Source organism: Eumetopias jubatus, unplaced genomic scaffold (genome assembly GCF_037043125.1).
Source record: "Eumetopias jubatus isolate StellerSeaLion01/CBP00866 unplaced genomic scaffold, mEumJub1_p1.0 scaffold_16, whole genome shotgun sequence".
Lineage (NCBI taxonomy): Eukaryota > Metazoa > Chordata > Mammalia > Carnivora > Otariidae > Eumetopias > Eumetopias jubatus.
This window is the reverse complement of record NW_028274822.1, coordinates 67,656,770-67,676,674: the sequence shown is the minus strand read 5'-3', so window position 1 is coordinate 67,676,674 and position 19,905 is coordinate 67,656,770. Positions and strand designations below refer to the sequence as shown.

The window sequence follows — 19,905 nt, the reverse complement described above, 5'->3', positions numbered from 1 at the left end:
GGGCGCCTGGCTGGTTCAGTCGGAAGAGCATGCAACTCTTAATCTTAGGGTTGTGAGTTTGAGCTCCACGTTGGGTGTAGAGATTACTAAAAAAATAAACTTTAAAAGAAAACAAAAGAATGTGTATTCTGTGGTCATTGGGTCGAGTGTTCTGTGTATATATCCAGGAGGTCCATTGGTTTACAGCATAGTTCAAGTCTTCTATTTCCTTGATGGTCTTCTGTCTTGTTTCATCCATTATTGAGAATGGAGTATTGAATTCATCAACTATTATTGTTGATAATTTAATCATATTTATTTTTTAAGTTGTATTAAATCCAGTTGACTTTTTTTTACTTTTATATATTTATTTATTTGAGAGAGAAAGTGTGCGAATGCAAACGCACATGAGTGGAAGGAGAGGCAGAGGGGGAGGGAGAGAATCTCAAGCAGACTCTGCACTGAGCATGGAGCCTGACGCAGGGCTCAGTCTTGCAACCCTGAGATCATGACCTGAGCCAAAATCAAAAGTGAGATGCTTAACTGACTGAGCCACCAAAGCACCCTCAGCTGATTTTTTTTAAGGAAGCTTTATGCCCAATTGGGGCTCAAACTCACAACCCTGAGATCAAGAGTTGCATGCTCTACCAACTGAGCCAGCAGGGCACCCTTAATCATATTTAACTTTTAGTTTTTAAACTCTTTTTGGAACCTGGGAAGACCCATGACCACTACCCTCTCCCACACCATGCATACCCTGTGCTCACAGCCCCTGTCCCGGGCTCAGCAGCCTTGGTGGTTGTTATAGTACTTTATTAAGCAGAGAACTGGAGTTGTTTGCAACATCGCCTCTAAGGAAGGAAGCTCAAAAAGGTTGAGCCAGCCAGGCCCTGCAGGATGGGCGGCTTCTACTTGAACTTCTGCAGCAACTCGCAGATCTTCTCCTTGACCATTGGATCCAACGTTGAACAGTCCCACTCTGCCAATTTCATCAGCCGGTCATGGGCCTCCCAGAAGAGGCCAGAGCCAATAGCCAGCTCCACCCTCATGCGCCATTCAGCTACCTTGGAGTTATTGACGAAGACGTTATACTTGCTTCCCATGGGCTGTAGATAGACAAAGAGGAAGGAGGGGTCAGCCAGGAGGGGGCGGGGACCAGCCTCACCTGAGTCCCCTCCTACAGCCTCAGGGGCTCTCCCCATCTGCCTCCCACAAAGAGTGAGTCTGTGACCCACCCCACCCCCAGGCCCGGGCGAGAGGTCAGAGGCTATGTGATAGACGTGGGGGGACCAGTGGAAGATGGATCAGAATCTCTGGGGTTCTTGGCCACTGGTCTTGCTGCAAGGCTCCTGAATCCCTCTCTGAGGTAGGACCTGACCCAGATGGCTCCCACTTCTCCAGCATGACACTTTCCACGAGTCCTGCCTTCCACCAGGAAATCCCTTGTCCTCCGATGAGGGTGGGGAAGAATTCAGTTCTTTTTTCTCTACATTGAGCCTTCCTCTGTGATCAGGCACAGCGCCTGGAATGGGAGACCCCGCAGGTAGTCTAAGAAACATGCACCCAAGAAGCTCGGGGGCCCCACAAGGGGGTGGGTGTGGGTGAAATGTAAGGGGTAGGGTGTGAAATGTAGGGGACTACACCACCTGGGGCAGAAAAACTGAAGTGGTTTTTCCTGGTGATGGTCTGCCCTTCACCCTGACCAGGGACTAAAGTGGATACTTTGCATACTGGCCAGAAATTATGTTGGTCTTTCAAGACATTGGCCAGGGTCTAAAGTGGCCATCCTGCACACCAGCTAGGTCAGAAGTGGCCACCCTCCCCTCATGTAGAAACCACATAAATGCCCCACACCCAGGTATGCCTCCCAAACGCACAGTGGATGCCCCTCAGATCCGGAGCCATGGGAGCTGCTTTGTATAGCCATAAGTCTGGAGCTCTAGAAAAGAAGCACTCAGCCGAAGGACACTTTGGAGGGCTCTGTATAATTCCTGGAGAGTCCAACGGGAAGAGGAGGCATCCAGGATCCTGGTGGACTCCCTGAGAAATGTTATGTTCTTCTCCCTGTCCCAGGCCTGCCCTCCAGCCCCTCCCCATGCTGAAAAATCATTGTGAAGCATGGATAATCGTGATCCTCCTTGGTTCAAAATCTGTGCTTCTTGTACCCCTGGGTGGGGTCCAGGCACCCCATCCCCGGCTCCCACAGTCCTCCATGTCTCCTCCTTTACCAGCCTATCCTCGAGCTATGGCCCCAGTGGTCACAGAGCAGTCTCACCTGTGCCCAGGTTCTGTGCCCGCCCCCCACCCCACTCCACACCTGCATCATCTCCACCAGGGCCACCAGGTCGGCCAGTGAGATGTGGTCCCCAGTGATGAACATCTTGTCCTGCAGAAACTTGTCCTCAAAGAGCTGCATGTTGTTCTTCGCCTCTACCAGCATCTGCTCTGTCTTCTCAGCTGGAACCTCCTCACCTGTGATCATTGGGATCAGCAACTGGCCAGGGTGGGGAAGGGGAGGGAAGAGAAGGCTGCACTCTAGTCCCATCTGACCCTCCCGTCTTCAGCCTCCTTGTCTGTTGGAGAGGTGTTGGACAGAACCAAGGAAATAAAGTAAGTTCAACTCTTTTAGCGGTTCTGCTTGGTAGAGATCACCTAGGGCCATTGTTCAGGGGGAGTTTGAGATCCCAGCAGGAAGTAATCCTGTGATTGGTTAGTGATGTCTGTCACAGGCATGAGATGAGAAGTCAGGGTACATATACGGGCTACTGGTCATCTTCAAAATTGGTGGTCTCTATGGGCCCTTTGACTCTGATGTTTTCTAATTCAGAATGAAATTTCTTGGCTCCTCTCCCAGCTTGAGTACTATCAACTCCTTCTGGGTGCCCTTCCCCTTGTTTTTACAAGGCTCTTTCATACCCAGTGGTTCATTCCACACTCGCATCAGCTCTGTAAGGCAGGCAGGGGAGGGAGCCAAGGAAATGAGGCTCAGGAAGGGAGGGAGACTTGCTTGAACTCACCGGTGGTCAGCCATAGCTTTGGTCCCACTCACCTTGATCCAGAGGATCTTGCTCATGGGCAGCTGAATGGCAGTGTGCTGCCAGGCCATGAACTCATCCACGCGGGCGCGTGTGTGCAGGTCTGGTGGGTACCAGTGCGAAGGTGTGCTGTACTTGTGGCACAGGTAGAAAAGGATGGCCACACTGTAGAAAGGGAAAGCCAGGGATGCTGCCCTCTCCCTCCCTGAGCCTGTTACACCCACCACCCCAGCATGGCCTGGGTCCAATGCAGGACCTCCAGCCGGAGGTGGGCTCTAGGCACTGACATTCTTCTAGGGGAAAGACGAGCCCAAAGGGTGCCAAGAAAGGCAGTCAGTCCGCTAGTCAGTGAGTGCAAGAGGGAGGCCAGCATGGGAGTGCAAGATGGGAGTTGGTGGATGGCATCAGGAAGGCAGTCTCGGTGCGGAACAGCACGTACGGGAATTCCGGGGTAGTAAGAGGTAGCAATTTGGAGAAAAGGAAAAAGTGTGACCAGAAGAAGGGTGGGGAGAATGGTCAGAGACAGCCAGAGATACTGTGGAGGCACCCAGGGACGCCCCCGGAGATGCAGGAGGATATGGACTTAATCCTCAAGGTTATGGTTACATAAGCAGGAGGATGAGAAAATCCACCCTGATTTTTAGAAAGATCCCTCTGTCCTACAACTCAATAGCAAGAAAACAAATAATCCAACCAGAAATGGGCAAAGAACCTGAGGAGACATTTTTCCAGAGAAGACCTCCACATGGCCAATGGACGCATGAAAAGATGCTCAACATCACTCATCAGCCGGGAAATGCGAGACAAAAACCACAATGAGCTATCACCTCATGCCCATGATATGGCTGTCATCAAAAGGACAAGAAATAACAAATGTTGGCAAGGATGTGTAGAGAAGGGAACCCTTCTGCACTGTTGGTGGGAATGCAAACTGGCGCGGCCACTGTGGAAAACAATATGGAGGTTCCTAAATAGAATTACTACAGTACCGGGCGCCTGGGTGGCTCAGTTGGTTGAGTGACTGCCTTCGGTTCAGGTCATGATCCTGGAGTCCCGGGATCGAGTCCCGCATCAGGCTCCCCGCTCAGTGGGGAGTCTGCTTCTCCCCCTGAACCTGCCCCCCTCATGTTCTCCCTCTCTCTATCTCATTCTCTCTCTCAAATAAATAAATAAAATCTTTGAAAAAAAAAAAGAATTACTACAGTACCCAGCACTTCCGTTTCTGGATATTTATTTGAAGGAAACAGAAACACTGTAACAAAAAGATATCTGCACCCCCATGTTCACTGCAGCATTATTTAGAAGAGCTAAAGCATGGAAACGGCTTACGTGTCCATCGATGAATGAATGCATACAGAACATGTGGTGTAAATATACAATGGGATTTATTCACCCATAGAAAAGAAGGAAATCCTGCCATTCGTGACAATATGGATGGACCTTGAGGGGTTATGCTAAGTGAGATCACACAGAAAAAAATACAGTGTGATCTCATTTATATGTGGAATCTAAATACAAACAAACAAACAAAAACAAAACCATAAGTACAGAGAATACATTGGTGGTTGCAGGAGGCGGGGGGAGGGGGTGAAATGGATGAAGGGAGCCAAAAGGTTCAGACTTACAGCTATAAAATAAGTCACGGGGATATAATTGTGACCAAAGTTAATAAGACTGTATTGTACACTTGAAAGTTGCGAAGAGAGTAGATCTTAAAAGTTCTTACCATAAGGGAAAAAAATCGACAACTCTATGTAGTGATGGACATCAACTACAACTTACTGTGGTGATCATTTCACAATATATACATAAATTGAGTCATGATGTTTTACACCTGAAACTAATATAATGCTGTACGGCAGTTACATCTCAAAAGAAAGAAAGAAAGATCCCTCCGGTACTGGGTGGAGGGGTTCTGAGGAGGGCAGAGGCCAAGGAGGTATGGGGAGGGTACAGACTGGAGGCACCATTTGGAGGGGGAGTTCTTGCTCTTGCCTGGCGGGGGGCAGGAAGGGAGGACTGCAGGGTGGACACAGGCGTTTGAGGTGTCTAGGTCATCTGGGGCCCTGGAGAGTCCTGAGCTGGAGTCTGATATGACATCAAAGTCCAAGGAGCAGGTGCCTGCCCGCCCCACCCTGCGCCCCCTCCCCAACCAACACTGTCTGTGCAGAGTCAGCAGATGAGGAGGGAGCAGAGATGGGTGGGGGGAGAGGACAGGAAGGAGCAGCCTGGGAGGGAGGAGGGAGGGGGGAGCCCCCAGAGGCCCAACTCTATATAAGAAGGGGGAAAACCTCAAGGATGGAAATCCTAAATCCTAAATCATCTCAGCTGATCTCACAATAACCCTGTAAGGTGTGTACCAGTATGCTTCCATTTGAGGAAACTGAGGCTCGGAGATACAACTAACTTGCCAAAGACACACAGCCCATGAGTGACAGGATCGGGGTTTGACCCCAGCAGCCAGGCCCCATGCCTGAGCCTGAGCCTGAGCCTAAGCCCAAGCCCTGCCGCTGTTCTTGACCACCTGGCATAGTATGTGACCTTGGCCCGGCCGACCAGGGGGGGAGGGAATGGATAGAGTCAGGTGGGGAGGACAGTGAATGGGCAGCAGAGACGAGAGGGTGGTCCCTAGCCTGCACGAAACACCTGAGGGGCAGGCAGAGGTTTGCCTCACTGGCCCAACGCCCCTCCCCATTTTGTGACCTCTGGGAACACACCCTTGGTGGCCAATCCTGGATCACGACTGTTCTGGGCAGACCTGTCGGTGGCCCCCGGTCCCGACTGCTCCTCCCAGGCTGTCTGTAGCCTGTGCCACGCTAACCAACCCCCAGCCCCCACGGCCACACTCTGTGTCTCTGTCCTGCACCTTGAGGCTGAGCCCCCAGTGCTCGTTCCCTGCATCAGCCCTCCTGGCTCCCACACCGGGAGCGCCAGGGCCGAGTGGGGCCCACCAGCCTATTCTTGAACTCTTCTTGCCACCGTAGCAGGCCAGAGCTCACTGTGCCTGGAGGTGCCCCATTTCTTGGGGGGCAGACACCCAGCTGGCATCACAGTTCCTGGTCTGACCCTGGAGTGGGCGCCTGGCCTTTTGTCTGCCTAGCACCCTCTCACTGACTCTTCTCGCAGGGACCTGCTCTTTCATCTTTAATCCAGTGATTTGGAGTGGGGGGACGGTTGCTGGTAGTCAGGGGTCCCAGTGCCACGGCCAGTGAGTGCTCCACAGGCAAGAGGGCGGCTCAGACTATGCCCATGCGTGTCCTTCCCTTGGAACATCAGATACCCTGAGAAGGAGGGGCTGATCCTTCTCCAGACAGATGGACACAGAGATGGGCAGGGGAGACTCTGCCCATCAGAGCTCGGCCCAGATTCCCCTACCTGGAGGGGGTGGGGAGATGAGGGTCACACTAGAGCCAGTAGGGCCGTCCTGCCACCAGCAGGCCCGGAGCGGGGCGGCGCAGGTGGGGGCCGAGCCTCAGTCTCCCTGGTTCCACAGGGTGGGGCCACCACCCTAACAGGTCCAAGGGACACAGCATGGAGCCAACAAGGATGATTCTCAAGCCTTAAAATGTAAAGCGATTTACCCAGCTAGGTTTCAGACTTGGTTGGGATGCATGAGATTTTTTTTTTTCCCTTCCTATTTCTCTGTTTGGGAATGGGACTATCCAACCTGTGCATTTCCCCCCATTGTATTTTTTTTATTATGATCTTTAAGTAATGTCTACGACACCCAATGTGGGGCTTGAACTCAAGACCCTGAGATCAAGAGTCACATGCTCCAACAACTGAGGCAGCCAGGCGCCCCTCCCCATTGTGTTTTAGAAGCAGGACAACTTGTCATCTGGTTTCCCAGGTTCAGAGAGAGCGGAACTTTGCCCCAGGACGAATCATACCATGACTCTCACCCATACCTGATTTGGATAATGTAGAAACTGGCATTTGGGGCTGAGAGTTGATGCCAGAGTGATTAAGACTTTTGGAGATGTTGGGATGAGGTGAATATATTTTGCACGCGGGAAGGACATGAATTTGGGGGGCCCAGGGGACAGACTGTTATGGGTTGCATTGTGTCCTCCAAAGATGTGTTGAAATCCTAACGCCCAGTACCTCAGAATGTAGCCTGATTTGGAAACTGGGTCTTTACAGAGGTAATCAAGTTAAAATGAGGTCTTAGAGGGGGGCCTGGCTAGCTCAGTCGGAAGAGCATGCGACTCTTGACCTCAGGATTGTGAGTTCAGGCCCCACACTGGGTGTAGAGATTACTTAAAAATATAAAAGTAAAAATAAAGTGGGGTCTTAGAGTAGACTCTAATCCATTATGACTCGTGTTCTTATGAAATGGGGACGTTTGGACACAGAGACATGCACAGACGGAAGGCAAGATGGCCATCTCCCGGCCAAGGAATGCCTGAGGCTGTCAGAACCTAAGACAGAGGCCTGCAACAAAGCTTCCCCCGCTTCAGAGGGAGCAGGGCCCTACCGACGCCTCGATTTTCACTTCTAACCTCCAGAACTGTAAGACAATCCATTTCTATTGTTCCAAGTCATTCAGTCAGCAGTAATTTGCGACAGCAACCCTAGGAAAATAATCCAGGCCCTGGGCCCCCTGAAGTCCTGTGGGCCACTTGGAAGATGTACTTTAAGGCACCGCCTGGGAGGCAGCCTGAAAAACAGTCTACCCCAAATCTTACCAAACTTCTACTTCCAGTGACCAGTTCACAGGAAATGAAAGGACAGAAAGACTGTGTAAACATGACACCCTGAGAATGTGATCAGCAAAACTCAGACTGTGGGAAACTCCGCAGGACAAAGGACTCGGTTTCTTCAACCACAACAAACACTCAAAGGCAGGGGGCGCCTGGGGGGCTCAGTGGGCAGAGCTCAGACCTCTGGATCTCAGGGTCCTACACAGGACCCCAAACTGGGTGTGGAGACTACTTTTAAAAAATGCAAAGGCAGAGGTGCCTGGGTGGCTCAGTAGGTTAAGTGTCTGCCTTTGGCTCAGGTCGTGATCCCGGGGTCCTGGGATTGAAACCCGAGTCAGGCTCCATGCTCAGCGGGGAGTCAGCTTCTCCCTCTGCCTCCCTCCTCCTTGCGCTCTCTCTCTCTCTCTCAAGTAAATAAACCTTAAAAAAAAAATGCAAAGGCAAAAAAAGTGGGTCATGGAGGGGGCTGTAGATGAAAATGGACTCAGGAGGCAGATCACCCGCTGCAATACTTGGAAGTTTATTTGGAACGGGATTCCAATGCACAAGCTACAAAGAAACTATTTGTGACATAAACAGTTTTGAATACAAATAGGATATTAGTTGAAATCCAGGGATTATTGTTAATTTTACAAGGTGTCATCATGGTATTGATGCTTTTTTTTTTTTTTTAAGATTTATTTGAGGGGCGCCTGGATGGCTCAGTTGTTAAGCGTCTGCCTTCGGCTCAGGTCATGATCCCAGGGTCCTGGGATCGAGCCCCACGTCGGGCTCCCTGCTCCGCGGGAAGCCTGCTTCTCCCCCTCCCACTCCCCCTGCTTGTGTTCCCTATCTCACCGTGTCTCTCTCTGTCAAATAAATAAATAAAATCTTTAAAAAAAAAAGATTTATTTGAGAGAGAGAGAGCGCATGTGAGTTGAGGGGGTGGGCAGAGGGAGAGGGAGAGAAAAATCCCAAGCAGGCTCATCCCCCGGCGCAGAGCCCACTGGGCTCGATCTCACAAACTTGAGGTCGTGACCTGAGTCGAAATCAAGGGGCAGACGCTTAACTGAGCCACCCAGACGCCCCTGAGGCTTTTTTTTTTTTTTTAGAGAGCCCTTATCTCTTAAAAGTATATTCCTAAACATTTATGGGTGAAATGATAGGGTGGCTGGCAAGCAGGGGAATAGAAGTGGGTTACAGGTGATGAGAACATGGGCTCCCCAAGCAGATCACTGTTGGAATGGAGTGAGGGGTACCATGTGAAGGTCGCTATACTCCTCATTAGTTAGTATTCATTCTACCTTGGTGTACATATAAAACTGATCACAGTAAATAAAAAATAAGCACTAGCAGTCGGCTCCACGTGGATCTCCCGGGAGGAACAGAGACAGGTGGCGGGGTGGGGGGCCCCAAGGAAGACTCACCTTTCAGATAAGATAAATTTTCCATCTTTGAGGCTGGGTAGCTTCTTCAGGGGGTTGATCTCTCTGTATTCCTTGCTGTGGTGGTGACCTGAGAGGGGCAGGAAAGGTAAAGGTCTGAGGGTGCTGGGACTGCAGAGAAGAGCGAACCAGGTCTCCCAGGGGCAGAATGCCTTCCTCCCCATTTTCACTAGAAGAGGAAACAAGCCCAGAGGAATACCACAGCTCACTTCAGGTCAAAGGGCAAGTCAGCGGCAGAACAGGGATTAGGATCAAGACTCCTGCCCCCAACCCAGGCTTGGTGACCAGGACAACCTGTTGGCTCACAGAAGTTGGAGGCCTCCAGCCCCCACTCCCAACTCCTGGCCTGAAGCCACAGCCTATGAATCAGCAGAAGCCCTAGAAGCCTGGATCTCGCCCCTTATAGCCCCCTCGGAAAGGGGCAGGGCAGCCAAGAGCCCCAGCACACCGCCGGAATTCAAAGGGAACCTCTCATATGCAATCAATCTATGGGGAATTTTGTTTTGTGGTGGTGTTTTGGTGTTTTTTTCCAAGGTCATTACTTTATTTTTTTAATATTGTTTTTAATTTAAATTCAATTAATTAATATATGATGCATTATTAGTTTCAGAGGTAGAGATCAGTGGTTCATCAGTCTTATATAACACCCAGTGCTCATTACATCACGTGCCCTCCCCAATGTCCATCACCCAGTTACCCCTCCCCTCCAGCAACCCTCAGTTTGTTTCCTATGATTAAGAATCTCTTATGGTTTGTCTGCCTCTCTGATTTCGTCTGGTTTTATTTTTCCCTCTCTTCCCCTATGATCCTCCATTTTGTTTCTTAAATTCCACACATGAGTGAGATCATATAAGTGCCTTTCTCTGATTGACTTATTTTGTTTAGCATAATACCCTCTAGTTCCAGCTACGTCGTTGTAAATGGCAAGATGTCATTTTTGAGATGGCTGAGTAGTATTCCATTGTGCGTGCGTGCACACACACACACACACACATATGCCCCATCTTCTTGATCCATTCATCTCTTGATGGACATCTGGGTTCTTTCCATAGTTTGGCTATTGTGGACGTTGCTGCTATAAACATTGGGGTGCCTGTGCCCCTTTGAATCACTACATTTCTATCTTTGGGGTAAATACCCAGTAGTGCAATTGCTGGGTTGTAAGGTAGCTCTATTTTCAACTGTTTGAGGAAACTTATTTTTTTGTTTTGTTTTGTTTTATTTTTTTAAGTAAGCTCTGCTCGGGGCACCTGGGTGGCTCAGTCAACTAAGCGTCTGCTTTCGGCTCATGATCCCAGGGTCCTGGGATCGAGTCCCACACCAGGCTCCCCGCTCAGCAGGGAATCTGCTTCTCCCTCTCCCTCTGCCCTTCCCCCTTGCTCTTGCTCTTTCGCTTGCTTGCTCTCTCTCAAATAAATAAAATCTTAAAAAAAAAAAAGGTAGACTCTGCTCGACATGGACTTGAACTCAGTTTTTTTTTCTTTTTTTTTAAAGTAAGCTCTCCACTCAACATAAGCCTGAACTCACAACCTGGAAATCAAAAGTCCACACACACGACCAACTGAGTCAACCAGGTGTCCCAATCTATTGGGAGTCTTAACCCTTCCACAGCCAGCTGCCTCTGGCTGGAAACATTTCTGGGGCTGGACTCACACTTCATTTCAGAGCATCAGGTCTCCTCCTCTATGTTCTAGACACTTCTGCCTCTGTGACCTGAGCTTTTAAGAATCCCTTCCATGCTTGGGATAGTGTTGGGTCTGTGTCACCCTGGGCAGGTGTGAACACGATGGGGAGGAATGGGTGTGGACTGAAGCGGGGGTCTTCCCTCAGATGTGAAATGACCACACATGTCTGCAGCCTTTGCCAACTGATCAGAGGTACTGCAGCTAACAAGTGCTACCCTCCCACGAGGGAAAGCCAAGGGCACTGGATGCGAGACTGGGGGACGCTCAGCAGCTCTGCCTTCCACTTTACCTGATAGCAGGGTAGAATATGTGGGAAGGATGGACAGCCTATAGTTCCCTTGGGAAATGTTTCTTCCCCTGTGGACTTTGATGGGGGGGGTGTCTCCTCTGTGTCTCAGTTTAGAGACACCCTGACCTTGTGCCCTGCCTCCCCTCTGGACCAGACCTATGCGCAGCAGCAGGGGGTGCCTACCCTTTAACAGATCCACAAACTGGAAGTCGAAGGGGATGCCATTCTTCCTGGCGAAGATATAGACAGCACGGCAGGATGCTGACAGCAGGTCCAGATAGAGCTCCAGGCCCATGTTGAGACACACGTTGGGCACCCCCACCAGCCACAGCCGCCAGGCTCTGAATCTGAACCTATATGCAGACTGAGCCCTTGGCCCTGGCCGTGTGCCCTTCAGCCGTCTCTAACCCAGGCCCAGGACCCCGAGTTCTGGAACTTCTTGTTTCATTTGGTGGTGTCATGAGGCCAGGAAGGCCGGAATTCTCACAGCAGCAAAGATTCTGGGGAGACTCAGGAGCAGACTGGGGAGATGCCCCTGGCTTGGGGGCAGAAGGTGGGGGCCACCTGCAGCCCTGCCCCTCCCCTCCGTCTTGGTGCCTGTCTGTCCTTGCGGCCCATTTCTGTAAAAGGACTTACACACAGGAATTCTCAGGGCCGGAACTTCATTGCAGCCCATGACCCTGGGCTCTGCGGGGTCCAGAATGGAGACAGGGCAATGAGAACTGACCACGGAGGGTTTCAGAAGCAGGGCTTGGGGGTAGGCATAGGTCAGTCTAGCCTGAACTGTAGCTAGAAAAGTGTTGGGAGAAAAAGAAACAGGAGCCTGGGGAGCAGTCAGGGCACCGGGGACAATGTCACAGGGGTGTCAGGGGTCGGCCAGCCAGGCTGTGCCATGCAGAGAAGCCCAGAAACTTCTGGCTTGGCTTGGGACTGGCAGTGGCCAGGGGAACTCAGCACCTGGCAACTCAGGAAGGCAACTGGACGCACGTGGAGAATTCTGAGTGTTGTTCACTCTAGGCTGCATCATTGCAGGACATCTGTCCCTCTAGATTCTGCTCTAGACCCCCCCTCCGAAGACCGAGTGAGGCTGGAGACAAGTGGAGGGCACACAGCACGTTTATTGTGGCAGGAGAGTGCAGGGGAGCGGGCCCGGCCATACCCCTCTCAGCTGAGCCGCTCCAGCAGTCTCTGCACCAGCTCCTGGGCCAGCTTGGGGTCCCGCTGGGCGTCTCGGGGGTCCCGAGGCTGTAGCACAAGCCTGTGGGCATCCTGGACGAGCTCAGGGCCCAGGGCAGCCTCTACTCGGGCTCGCCACGCTGCCAGCCGGGGCCAGTCTTGAAAGATGTCGCAGCCAACAGCAGTGGGCTGGGGAGACAGGGCAGCTGGAGCAGGGGACTCAGCCCTGGGCCCGGGGTCCCCCCAGGGGCAAGCAGGCAAGAGAAGCTCACCTGCATCAGCTCCGTGAATGCCATCAGATCTGCCAGGGAGAGCTGCTCGGTGGCCAGGAAAGGCTTGGCGGCCAGGACCTCCCCATCCAGATGCTGCAGAGCTGGTTTCAGCTTCCCCAACAGCCGGTCTAGCTGCACGGGGTCCACAGGCTGCCCCGAGAAATGGGGCAGGAGGGACTGGGCGGGGGAGAATCGAGGCGGCTTATCCCAGGCTCCTCCAAACAATCTCAACCACCTTGCCACCCTTCCTGGCCACCATCCCCACCATCCGTCAGTGATACCCCCTGGGGCACTGTATTCAGAAGGCTTCTGAAGCCGACATTCAGACTCGTTGGGGGGGGGGGGTGCAGAAAGAGTACTGTGATAGATTACGGATGTCTACCAGGGACAGTGGATGGCAGGCTGTATATAGGCCAGTGGGTTCTTTCCAGCACAGGGGGCTCCGGCTCTTGCCCAAACCTTCACACTAGGGCAGGGAGTCTCACCTTACACAGGTAGACATTGCTAGCAGGCAGCTGGACGGCCGTGTGCTGCCACGCCAGGTACTCATCCACACGCGCGCGGGCCTGCAGCTCGCTTGGGTACCAGTGGGTCGCTGCCTGGTACTTGTGACTCAAGTATAAAAGGATGGCCACGCTGCAAAGAGGAGGCGTCGGAGATTTCCCCAGCCCTCAACGCTAGGCAGCCTCATCTCTCGCAAACAGGGTGATGTGACTGGATCTCTCTCCAACGGCACCTCCAAGGGAGGACCCCCCCCCCATTCCCACATCCCCACCGATGGTCACCTTTTCCCCACCAAACTGCTCCATTCCTCAAGTGCTCCCCCATGGGCCCATATTTCCACCTCCCGTCCCTTCTCCTACCCCAGCCAGCCCTCTGTCTCCAGGCCCCGCTCTCTGGCGTCAGAGTCCTCCTGAACGGGAGGAAGGCGGACCTGCGCGAGGGGTCTCCCAGTTCCCTCCCAGGCCAGTGCTCCCCAGAACCCTTTTCGATCCCCCCTGGGCTCCTGGTACTCGGTGACCAGTTTCTATTCTCAGGCAAGTCCCGGGAGGGGGTTACGTTACTCCCCCATTTGACAGAGGAGAAACATGGGGCACGAAGTTCTGTGACCTGTCCATGGCAGAGAGCGAGGGTGGGGGGAACTGGGATGCAGAGCCCAGGAAGGCCGGGATTCTCTCTGCATCTCCGGTGCAGATCTGGGGCTGCCTCGCCCCCGGCTCCTGTGCCTGAAAGGCCCGGGTTTGGGACCTCTGGGGAGAGCTGACCTCAAGCTTGGATCTTCCCCAGCTGGCTCCAGGTTGTCCAGGACTGCCTGAGTGACCTATGCCCCTTTTCCAGGCTGACGCTACCAGCTTTAGCCCCAAAGCCGCCCCCCAGTCCAGCCCCCGCCACCTCCAAGCTGGGTGAGCTGGAAGGAGGGGGGGGGTCACACCAGTTTGGAAAAATCTCCCAGTGAGGGGTCATCAGCTTTCTGCCTTCCTCCCTCCACCTCCCCCAACCCAGAAGCCTCTGCAGACCCCAGGACCCCATTACCTCTCCGCCAGCAGGAAGTCCCCGTCTTTGAGGGCAGGTAGCTTCCTCAGGGGGTTCACCTTCAGGAATTCAGGCTTCAGGTGCTCCCCTGAGGGATGGAGGGGACGAGTGGCTCAACAAGTTCTGGCCCCTGGACAGACACCCCCCTCCATGGAGCCCAGCCTAGTCAGGGCTCACCCCGTCCTAGGTCCACAGGCCGCAGCTCGAAGGGAATGCCGTTCTTCCGGGCAAAAATGTAGATGGCACGGCACGGGGGTGAGTACAGGTCCAGAAACAGCTCCAGCGGCATGGCTGCCCCTCCCACTGCCCTCACCTACCCTCCTCTCAGGTCTGCCTCCCGGGGCTGGTTCGGTCCCTCCAAAATGGGGCCCGAAGAAATTCGTTCCCCTTCCCTGAAACCTATCTCCTCTGAGCTAGGAGCTGGGCGCCCCGCCAAGCCTCCACACCGCCTGGCCTCTGTGGGACGAGGCACGGTGGGTTGTTGGAGATCTGTCACTGGTTTTCCAGAGCAGAGTCCCCCAGCCTGACCCTTCTCCTCCTTCGTGGGGTGTTACAAAGCACTGCCCTCCACCCCCGGCCTGCGTCTCCCTCTGGCTGGGCCACCCCCTTATCTCTGCTTCCGGGCAGCCAGGGCGGCTTTCGCAACGCAAGCTGCAGGGGGATGCTCCCTGGCAGACACGCACTGTTGGTCTTGAAGGCCTTTTAGTGTCTTTCCTCCCAGCCCATGCCTGTGCCCCCCCCACACAGAGTCACACACTCGCACGCAGTCACGCCTACAAACACACACACGCACAGAGTCACACACTCGCACGCAGTCACGTCCTCACAAACACACACACGCACAGTCACACAGTCACACAGTCACACAGTCACACACAGTCTGTCTCTCTCTCTCACACACACACACACAGAGTCACACACTCGCACACAGTCACGCCCTCACAAACACACACACGCACAGAGTCACACACTCGCACACAGTCACGCCTACAAACACACACGCACAGAGTCACACACTCGCACACAGTCATGTCCTCACAAACACACAGACTCACACACAGTCACACACACATACACAGTCACACAGAGAGTCTGTCTCTCTCTCTCACACACACACACAGTCACACACTCGCACAGTCATGTCCTCACAAACACACAGACTCACACACAGTCACACACACACACAGTCACACAGACACACAGTCTGTCTCTCTTGCACACACACACAGAGTCACACACTCACACACAGTCACGCCCTCACAAACACACAGACTCACACACAGTCACACACAGAGTCTGTCTCTCAAACACACACACACAGAGTCACACACTCGCACACAGTCATGCCCTCACAAACACACACACACAGAGTCACACACTCACACACAGTCACGCCCTCACAAACACACAGACTCACACAGTCACTCACACACACAGTCAGTCACACAGTCACACACAGTCTGTCTCTCTTGCACACACACACACACAGAGTCACACACACACAGTCACGCCCTCACAAACACACAGACTCACACAGAGTCTGTCTCTCAAACACACACACACAGAGTCACACACTCGCACACAGTCACGCCCTCACAAACACACACACACACAGAGTCACACACTCGCACACAGTCACGCCCTCACAAACACACAGACTCACACACAGTCACACACACACACCGTCACACAGTCACAGTCACACAGTCACACACAGTCTGTCTCTCTTGCACACACACACACAGAGTCACACACTCACACAGTCACGCCCTCACAAACACACAGACTCACACACAGAGTCTGTCTCTCTCTCTCTCACACACACACACACACACACACACTCACAATTATATGACCCCACCCCCACCCTCCCAGCCCGGGTCTCTCCTCTCTCTGGTCTGAGTAACTGTCCTGACATCCTGACTTGGTAAAGACATCTCTCTCTCTGTTTGTTTGTTTGTTTGTTTGAGAGAGCGAGCGAGCAAGGGAGCATGTGAGCACACAAGCAGGGGAAGGGGCAGAGGGAGAGAGTATCCAAGCAGACTCCCGCTGAGCGCGGAGGCCCAACTCAGGGCTCTATCCCACCCGCCATGAGATCAGGACCTGAGCCAAAACCAAGCGTCGGGCGTTTAACCGACTGTCCCACGCAGGCACCTCAAGGCATCTCTCTCCTGACTGTCCTCCTCTGGTGCCCCCCACCTCAGGTGCAGCACCCCCACCCCCTGGGGCTCAGGCCAGCCCCCTGGAGTCTTCCCTCCTCCTTACCCAGACCTGATCCCTCCAACCTCACCAGCTTCCTGACCAGCCCCTCTGCCTCCACCAGAGGCCCTCTGTCCTGGTCCACACAGCACCATGGGGGATTCCTCAAGTCCAAATCCGATCCCATGCTCCCCTGCCCGGCACCCTACCACAGCCCAAGTGCCCTCAGCCCTGCGGTGCCCCCTCACCCAGTGTAGCCACACTCCCCAGCCTTGTCGGTTTGCCTCTTGGCCTTCCTCCTGGACTGTCCCATGCACTTCTTTTCTGTCAGAACCCAAGTCTTGAGATGATGAGGGCTGGGCTGTGGGCAGCGCCTCCCTGGACCCAGAGAACAGCCGTGAGTGGGTTGGGAGCTGGGGCCTTAGCCTCCACACTGGCCCATGCCGGTGGGGTGGGGCATGGCACAGGAAACAGCCGCACAAGTCCCCTGGGAACTGAGAGATGGCCTCCCAGGAAGCTGCCCCCTCCCCATTCTGGGACCTGAGGAGGTCGGAGCCACTCTCTGACTTTCTAGGCCCATGCAAGGCAACTGTAATGCCTTCCCCACTGTTTTCACAGGAACCGGCAGGATTTTTAGGCACAAATTCCACCCTCCACAAACACACATAATTGTAGGACATGTAACTTGGGCAGGGCTGTCCCCACCCTTGGTTTCAAGGACAGTTCATGGCTCAGACCAGCCAGTGAAGACCCTGTACCCCTTGGCCACTCTGATCGGATCAGCCAGGGTCCGAGGGCTGTGGCAGGACTTTCTGGGAAAGAGGGGCTGGGAACAGACACAAAGCTGACCCCCGCTGAGGCCCACGGTCCTTCCCAGGGAGAGGCTCTGGAAGCCACTGGCTGCAGAAGGAACACAGCTGGCTGGAGACTCTTCCCCAGTGGAGAGGGAGGGCCAGGGCCGGGCAGGCTCCAGGAGCCAGGCTGTCCAGAGCCAGCCATCCTGGAGCCCAGGCAGAAGGGAGCGAAGCCAGGCAGGCCCGGCCACGCCGTAGAGGGGAGGCTGGGCTCAGACCCGGCATGCCCGGAGCTCTCAGGGAGCCCTGAGTCCAGTGGCCGGGACCTGTAAGCCCACAGTGCCCAGAGAACCCCAGCTGGCTCCACCCTATGGGACAGGGGTCCCAGCCATGCGGTACAGGGGAGGAGCGAGAGAGGGACGACAGGGAGAGAGTAACCTGGAAGCAAGATGGGGAGACAGAGCGAGGGAGCAGGGCAGCGAGGCGCACTTCCGTTTGTTCCTTTACTCCTCCATTCACTCATCCAACAGAGAGCGCGACTCCGAGGCAGACAAAAAGCAGTGGAGGGAGAAGTAAAAGGTTCGGGGGCCCAGAGAGGAGGCTTGCGTTTCCCCGCTCTCCAAGCAGGACCTGTGATGGAACCCTGGTTGGGTTCCCCGGAGGGATCGACAGCTTGCACCAGGACCTTCGGGATGGGGCTGTGGGCCCCTAGGAAAGCCCCCATTCCCTCCTGCCAAGCCACCTGCCATGGAGACCCTTCCCAGCACAGCACAGCCAAGATCCACAGCCGTAGCAATCACGGACGGGCCAGTGCTGAGGCTTTGATTCTGGGGACACCGGCACAGGAGGCAAGGAGAGCCAGGCCATTGACTCCACCTGAGACCCAAGGCCGCCACAGGACCTGAGGGAAGCCAGGGAGGGATTCCCACCACCCCTTTCCAGGGGCAGGCAAAAGGTGGGGCGAGGGTGGTTCTCCATCTGTCAGACAGATGGCACGCCTGGCACCCCCCCACCAGGCAGGGTCAGTGGAGGGAGCGTGCCCTACTGAGCCCAGGCCTGCACCAGGAGCTCCTTCAGCACCATAAGGTCCTCTAGCATCCCTTGGGGACTGGAGGTCAAAGCCCTGCCTTCAGGAACTTGTCTGTCCATGTTCCTGCCCCGCTTCTTCCTGGGTACCTGCATACAGGTGAGCAGAGCCCGCATCTGCCGGGTGGGTGGAGGGTGGGCTCAGTCCGCAGCCCCCACTCTCCAGCCCTGGTACCCTTGGCCCTGCCCACACCTGTCATACTCCCTTCTCACCCATCTTGCTGGGGTCCACACAGGCGTGTGTGAGGCACCCCGGGCACCGACACCGTGTCAGCTCGGGCACTCATTCACGCGGACATGGGCCTACAGGCAGGATGGCCCCAGTGGGCCACCATCTGGTATTGACAGGCAGGGTGGGGGCAGTGACCTTGAGGACCCTGGTACCCGGCCATTCCCACCTCCCTCAGAAGCCGGCAGGCCTCTGGCAGAAGAAGTCTCTGCCACTGGTAGAGGCCCCTTCACGCTGCCCTCCACCCCGCTCCCCCCACCCCACTCCAGCCGTCAGTCCATGCCCCTGGCCGGTCACATGCCCGAGCAACAATAGTTCCTAGTAACTAATGGCCCGCCCTCAGCATGGCTCAAGAGCCCGTGTTCCTCTTGCCACGAAGACCTTGGCCTGTCAGCATGCCCTTCGCTATGTCCAGCTGCTGGAGAGTCCCGAACACGCTCAACCTTCTTGCTTCCAGCATTACCTCAGGCCCTTGCTTCTGCCAAGACCAGTTCGGGATTCAGGGTCACTTCCAGGAGTCTCTTCTGTCTCTCCTCCTGGCAGGCGACCTGAGGATCCTGCTGCCCCCCTCCTTCGATGGTGCCCAGCGTGGCTAGTTCAGTGGTGGCCACCCTCCAGGACACAGCTGTCCCCTACACTGAACTCAGAGGGCCTGTTTACTGTTCGTTTACTTCTTATATTTTATTGCAGTATCTTTGGAAAGTAAAACCATCCGATTGTGAACCAAAAAAGTAGCTGGTGGGGATCTAGAGGGCACAGGCTGCCTCCACCCCCAACCCTCTGGGGGAAGATGGAAAAGGCCCAGGAAAGCGAGCAAGTATGAGGAATCCCTGGAAGGGAGGTCACCGGAACAGGATCTAAGAGGGAAGACAACCAACCACGAGGGACCCCCAGAGCAGGAACAGATGCGACGTGGGAGATGCTCAGGGCTCCAGCTGGGAATGGCACAAGGATGAGTAGAGCCAGGCGCCGAGGCCCAGGGAGAGATGGGCTCAGAGGCCAAGGGTAAGGACCCCATTTCTTGGTTGGCAGTGACATCTACCGTCACATCCAAGAACTGCAGCCACATAAGCCACATGGCCTCCTGCAGAGTGTCCTGAGAGACTGGGGACCTTGGCCCTCTCCCAAGAAAACAAATGACTCAACAAAAAACAAATGTTGGCAAATGGAACTTTGAGAAACTTGGGAGTGTTGTGTGTTTTGACCTGTGCTGTTTCTGTTACATTAGTTCAAGTTCCTAAGTTTTGTGTTCAGGCACTTGGTTGGTGATGAGAAGCTCTTGATTATAAAACAGGGTGGAGGGGCGCCTGGGTGGTTCAGTGGGTTAAGCGTCCGCCTTCGGCTCAGGTCATGGTCCCAGGGTCCTGGGATCGAAGCCCTACATGGGGCTCCCTGCTCAGCAGGGAGTCTGCTTCTCCCTCTCCCTCTGCCTGCTTCTCCCCCTGCTCCTGCTTGTGCCCGACTCTCGCTCTCGCTCTCTCTCTCTCTCTGTGTCAAATAA

The 19,905-nt window shown here is 54.3% G+C and overlaps 2 protein-coding genes across 2 annotated transcripts; both read right to left on the bottom strand.

The window, feature by feature from the left end:
* Positions 1-365: 365 nt before the first annotated feature.
* On the bottom strand, positions 366-12,125 carry LOC114203999 (glutathione S-transferase theta-4-like). The gene is made up of 5 exons (XM_088019731.1): positions 11,299-12,125; positions 9,124-9,211; positions 3,029-3,179; positions 2,297-2,473; positions 366-1,085 (listed from the first exon to the last, which is right to left on the bottom strand). The coding sequence occupies exons 1-5, from the start codon at positions 11,408-11,410 to the stop codon at positions 888-890; spliced, it is 726 nt and encodes a 241-aa protein (XP_087875857.1). The 5' UTR covers positions 11,411-12,125; the 3' UTR covers positions 366-887.
* An 88-nt stretch (positions 12,126-12,213) lies between these two features.
* On the bottom strand, positions 12,214-14,691 carry LOC148162310 (glutathione S-transferase theta-1-like). Its single transcript, XM_088019730.1, has 5 exons — positions 14,274-14,691; positions 14,097-14,184; positions 13,049-13,199; positions 12,564-12,740; positions 12,214-12,480 (listed from the first exon to the last, which is right to left on the bottom strand). Exons 1-5 carry the CDS (start codon positions 14,383-14,385, stop codon positions 12,280-12,282), a joined length of 729 nt encoding a protein of 242 aa, XP_087875856.1. The 5' UTR covers positions 14,386-14,691; the 3' UTR covers positions 12,214-12,279.
* Positions 14,692-19,905: the final 5,214 nt, after the last annotated feature.

What these genes read in the sequence shown, in the direction of transcription:
- LOC114203999 (XM_088019731.1), bottom strand. Translation starts at nt 11,410, where the DNA reads ATGGGCCTGGAGCTCTATCTGGACCTGCTGTCAGCATCCTGCCGTGCT. An exon ending in GTTTGTGGATCTGTTAAAGG is followed by an intron (nt 9,212 to 11,298) that starts GTAGGCACCCCC and finishes TGCCCCTCTCAG; the next exon opens with GTCACCACCACAGCAAGGAA. An exon ending in AAATTTATCTTATCTGAAAG is followed by an intron (nt 3,180 to 9,123) that starts GTGAGTCTTCCT and finishes CCCTTTCTACAG; the next exon opens with TGTGGCCATCCTTTTCTACC.
- LOC148162310 (XM_088019730.1), bottom strand. Translation starts at nt 14,385, where the DNA reads ATGCCGCTGGAGCTGTTTCTGGACCTGTACTCACCCCCGTGCCGTGCC. An exon ending in GCCTGTGGACCTAGGACGGG is followed by an intron (nt 14,185 to 14,273) that starts GTGAGCCCTGAC and finishes TCCATCCCTCAG; the next exon opens with GGGAGCACCTGAAGCCTGAA. An exon ending in GCAATGTCTACCTGTGTAAG is followed by an intron (nt 12,741 to 13,048) that starts GTGAGACTCCCT and finishes TCCCCCGCCCAG; the next exon opens with TCCCTCCTGCCCCATTTCTC.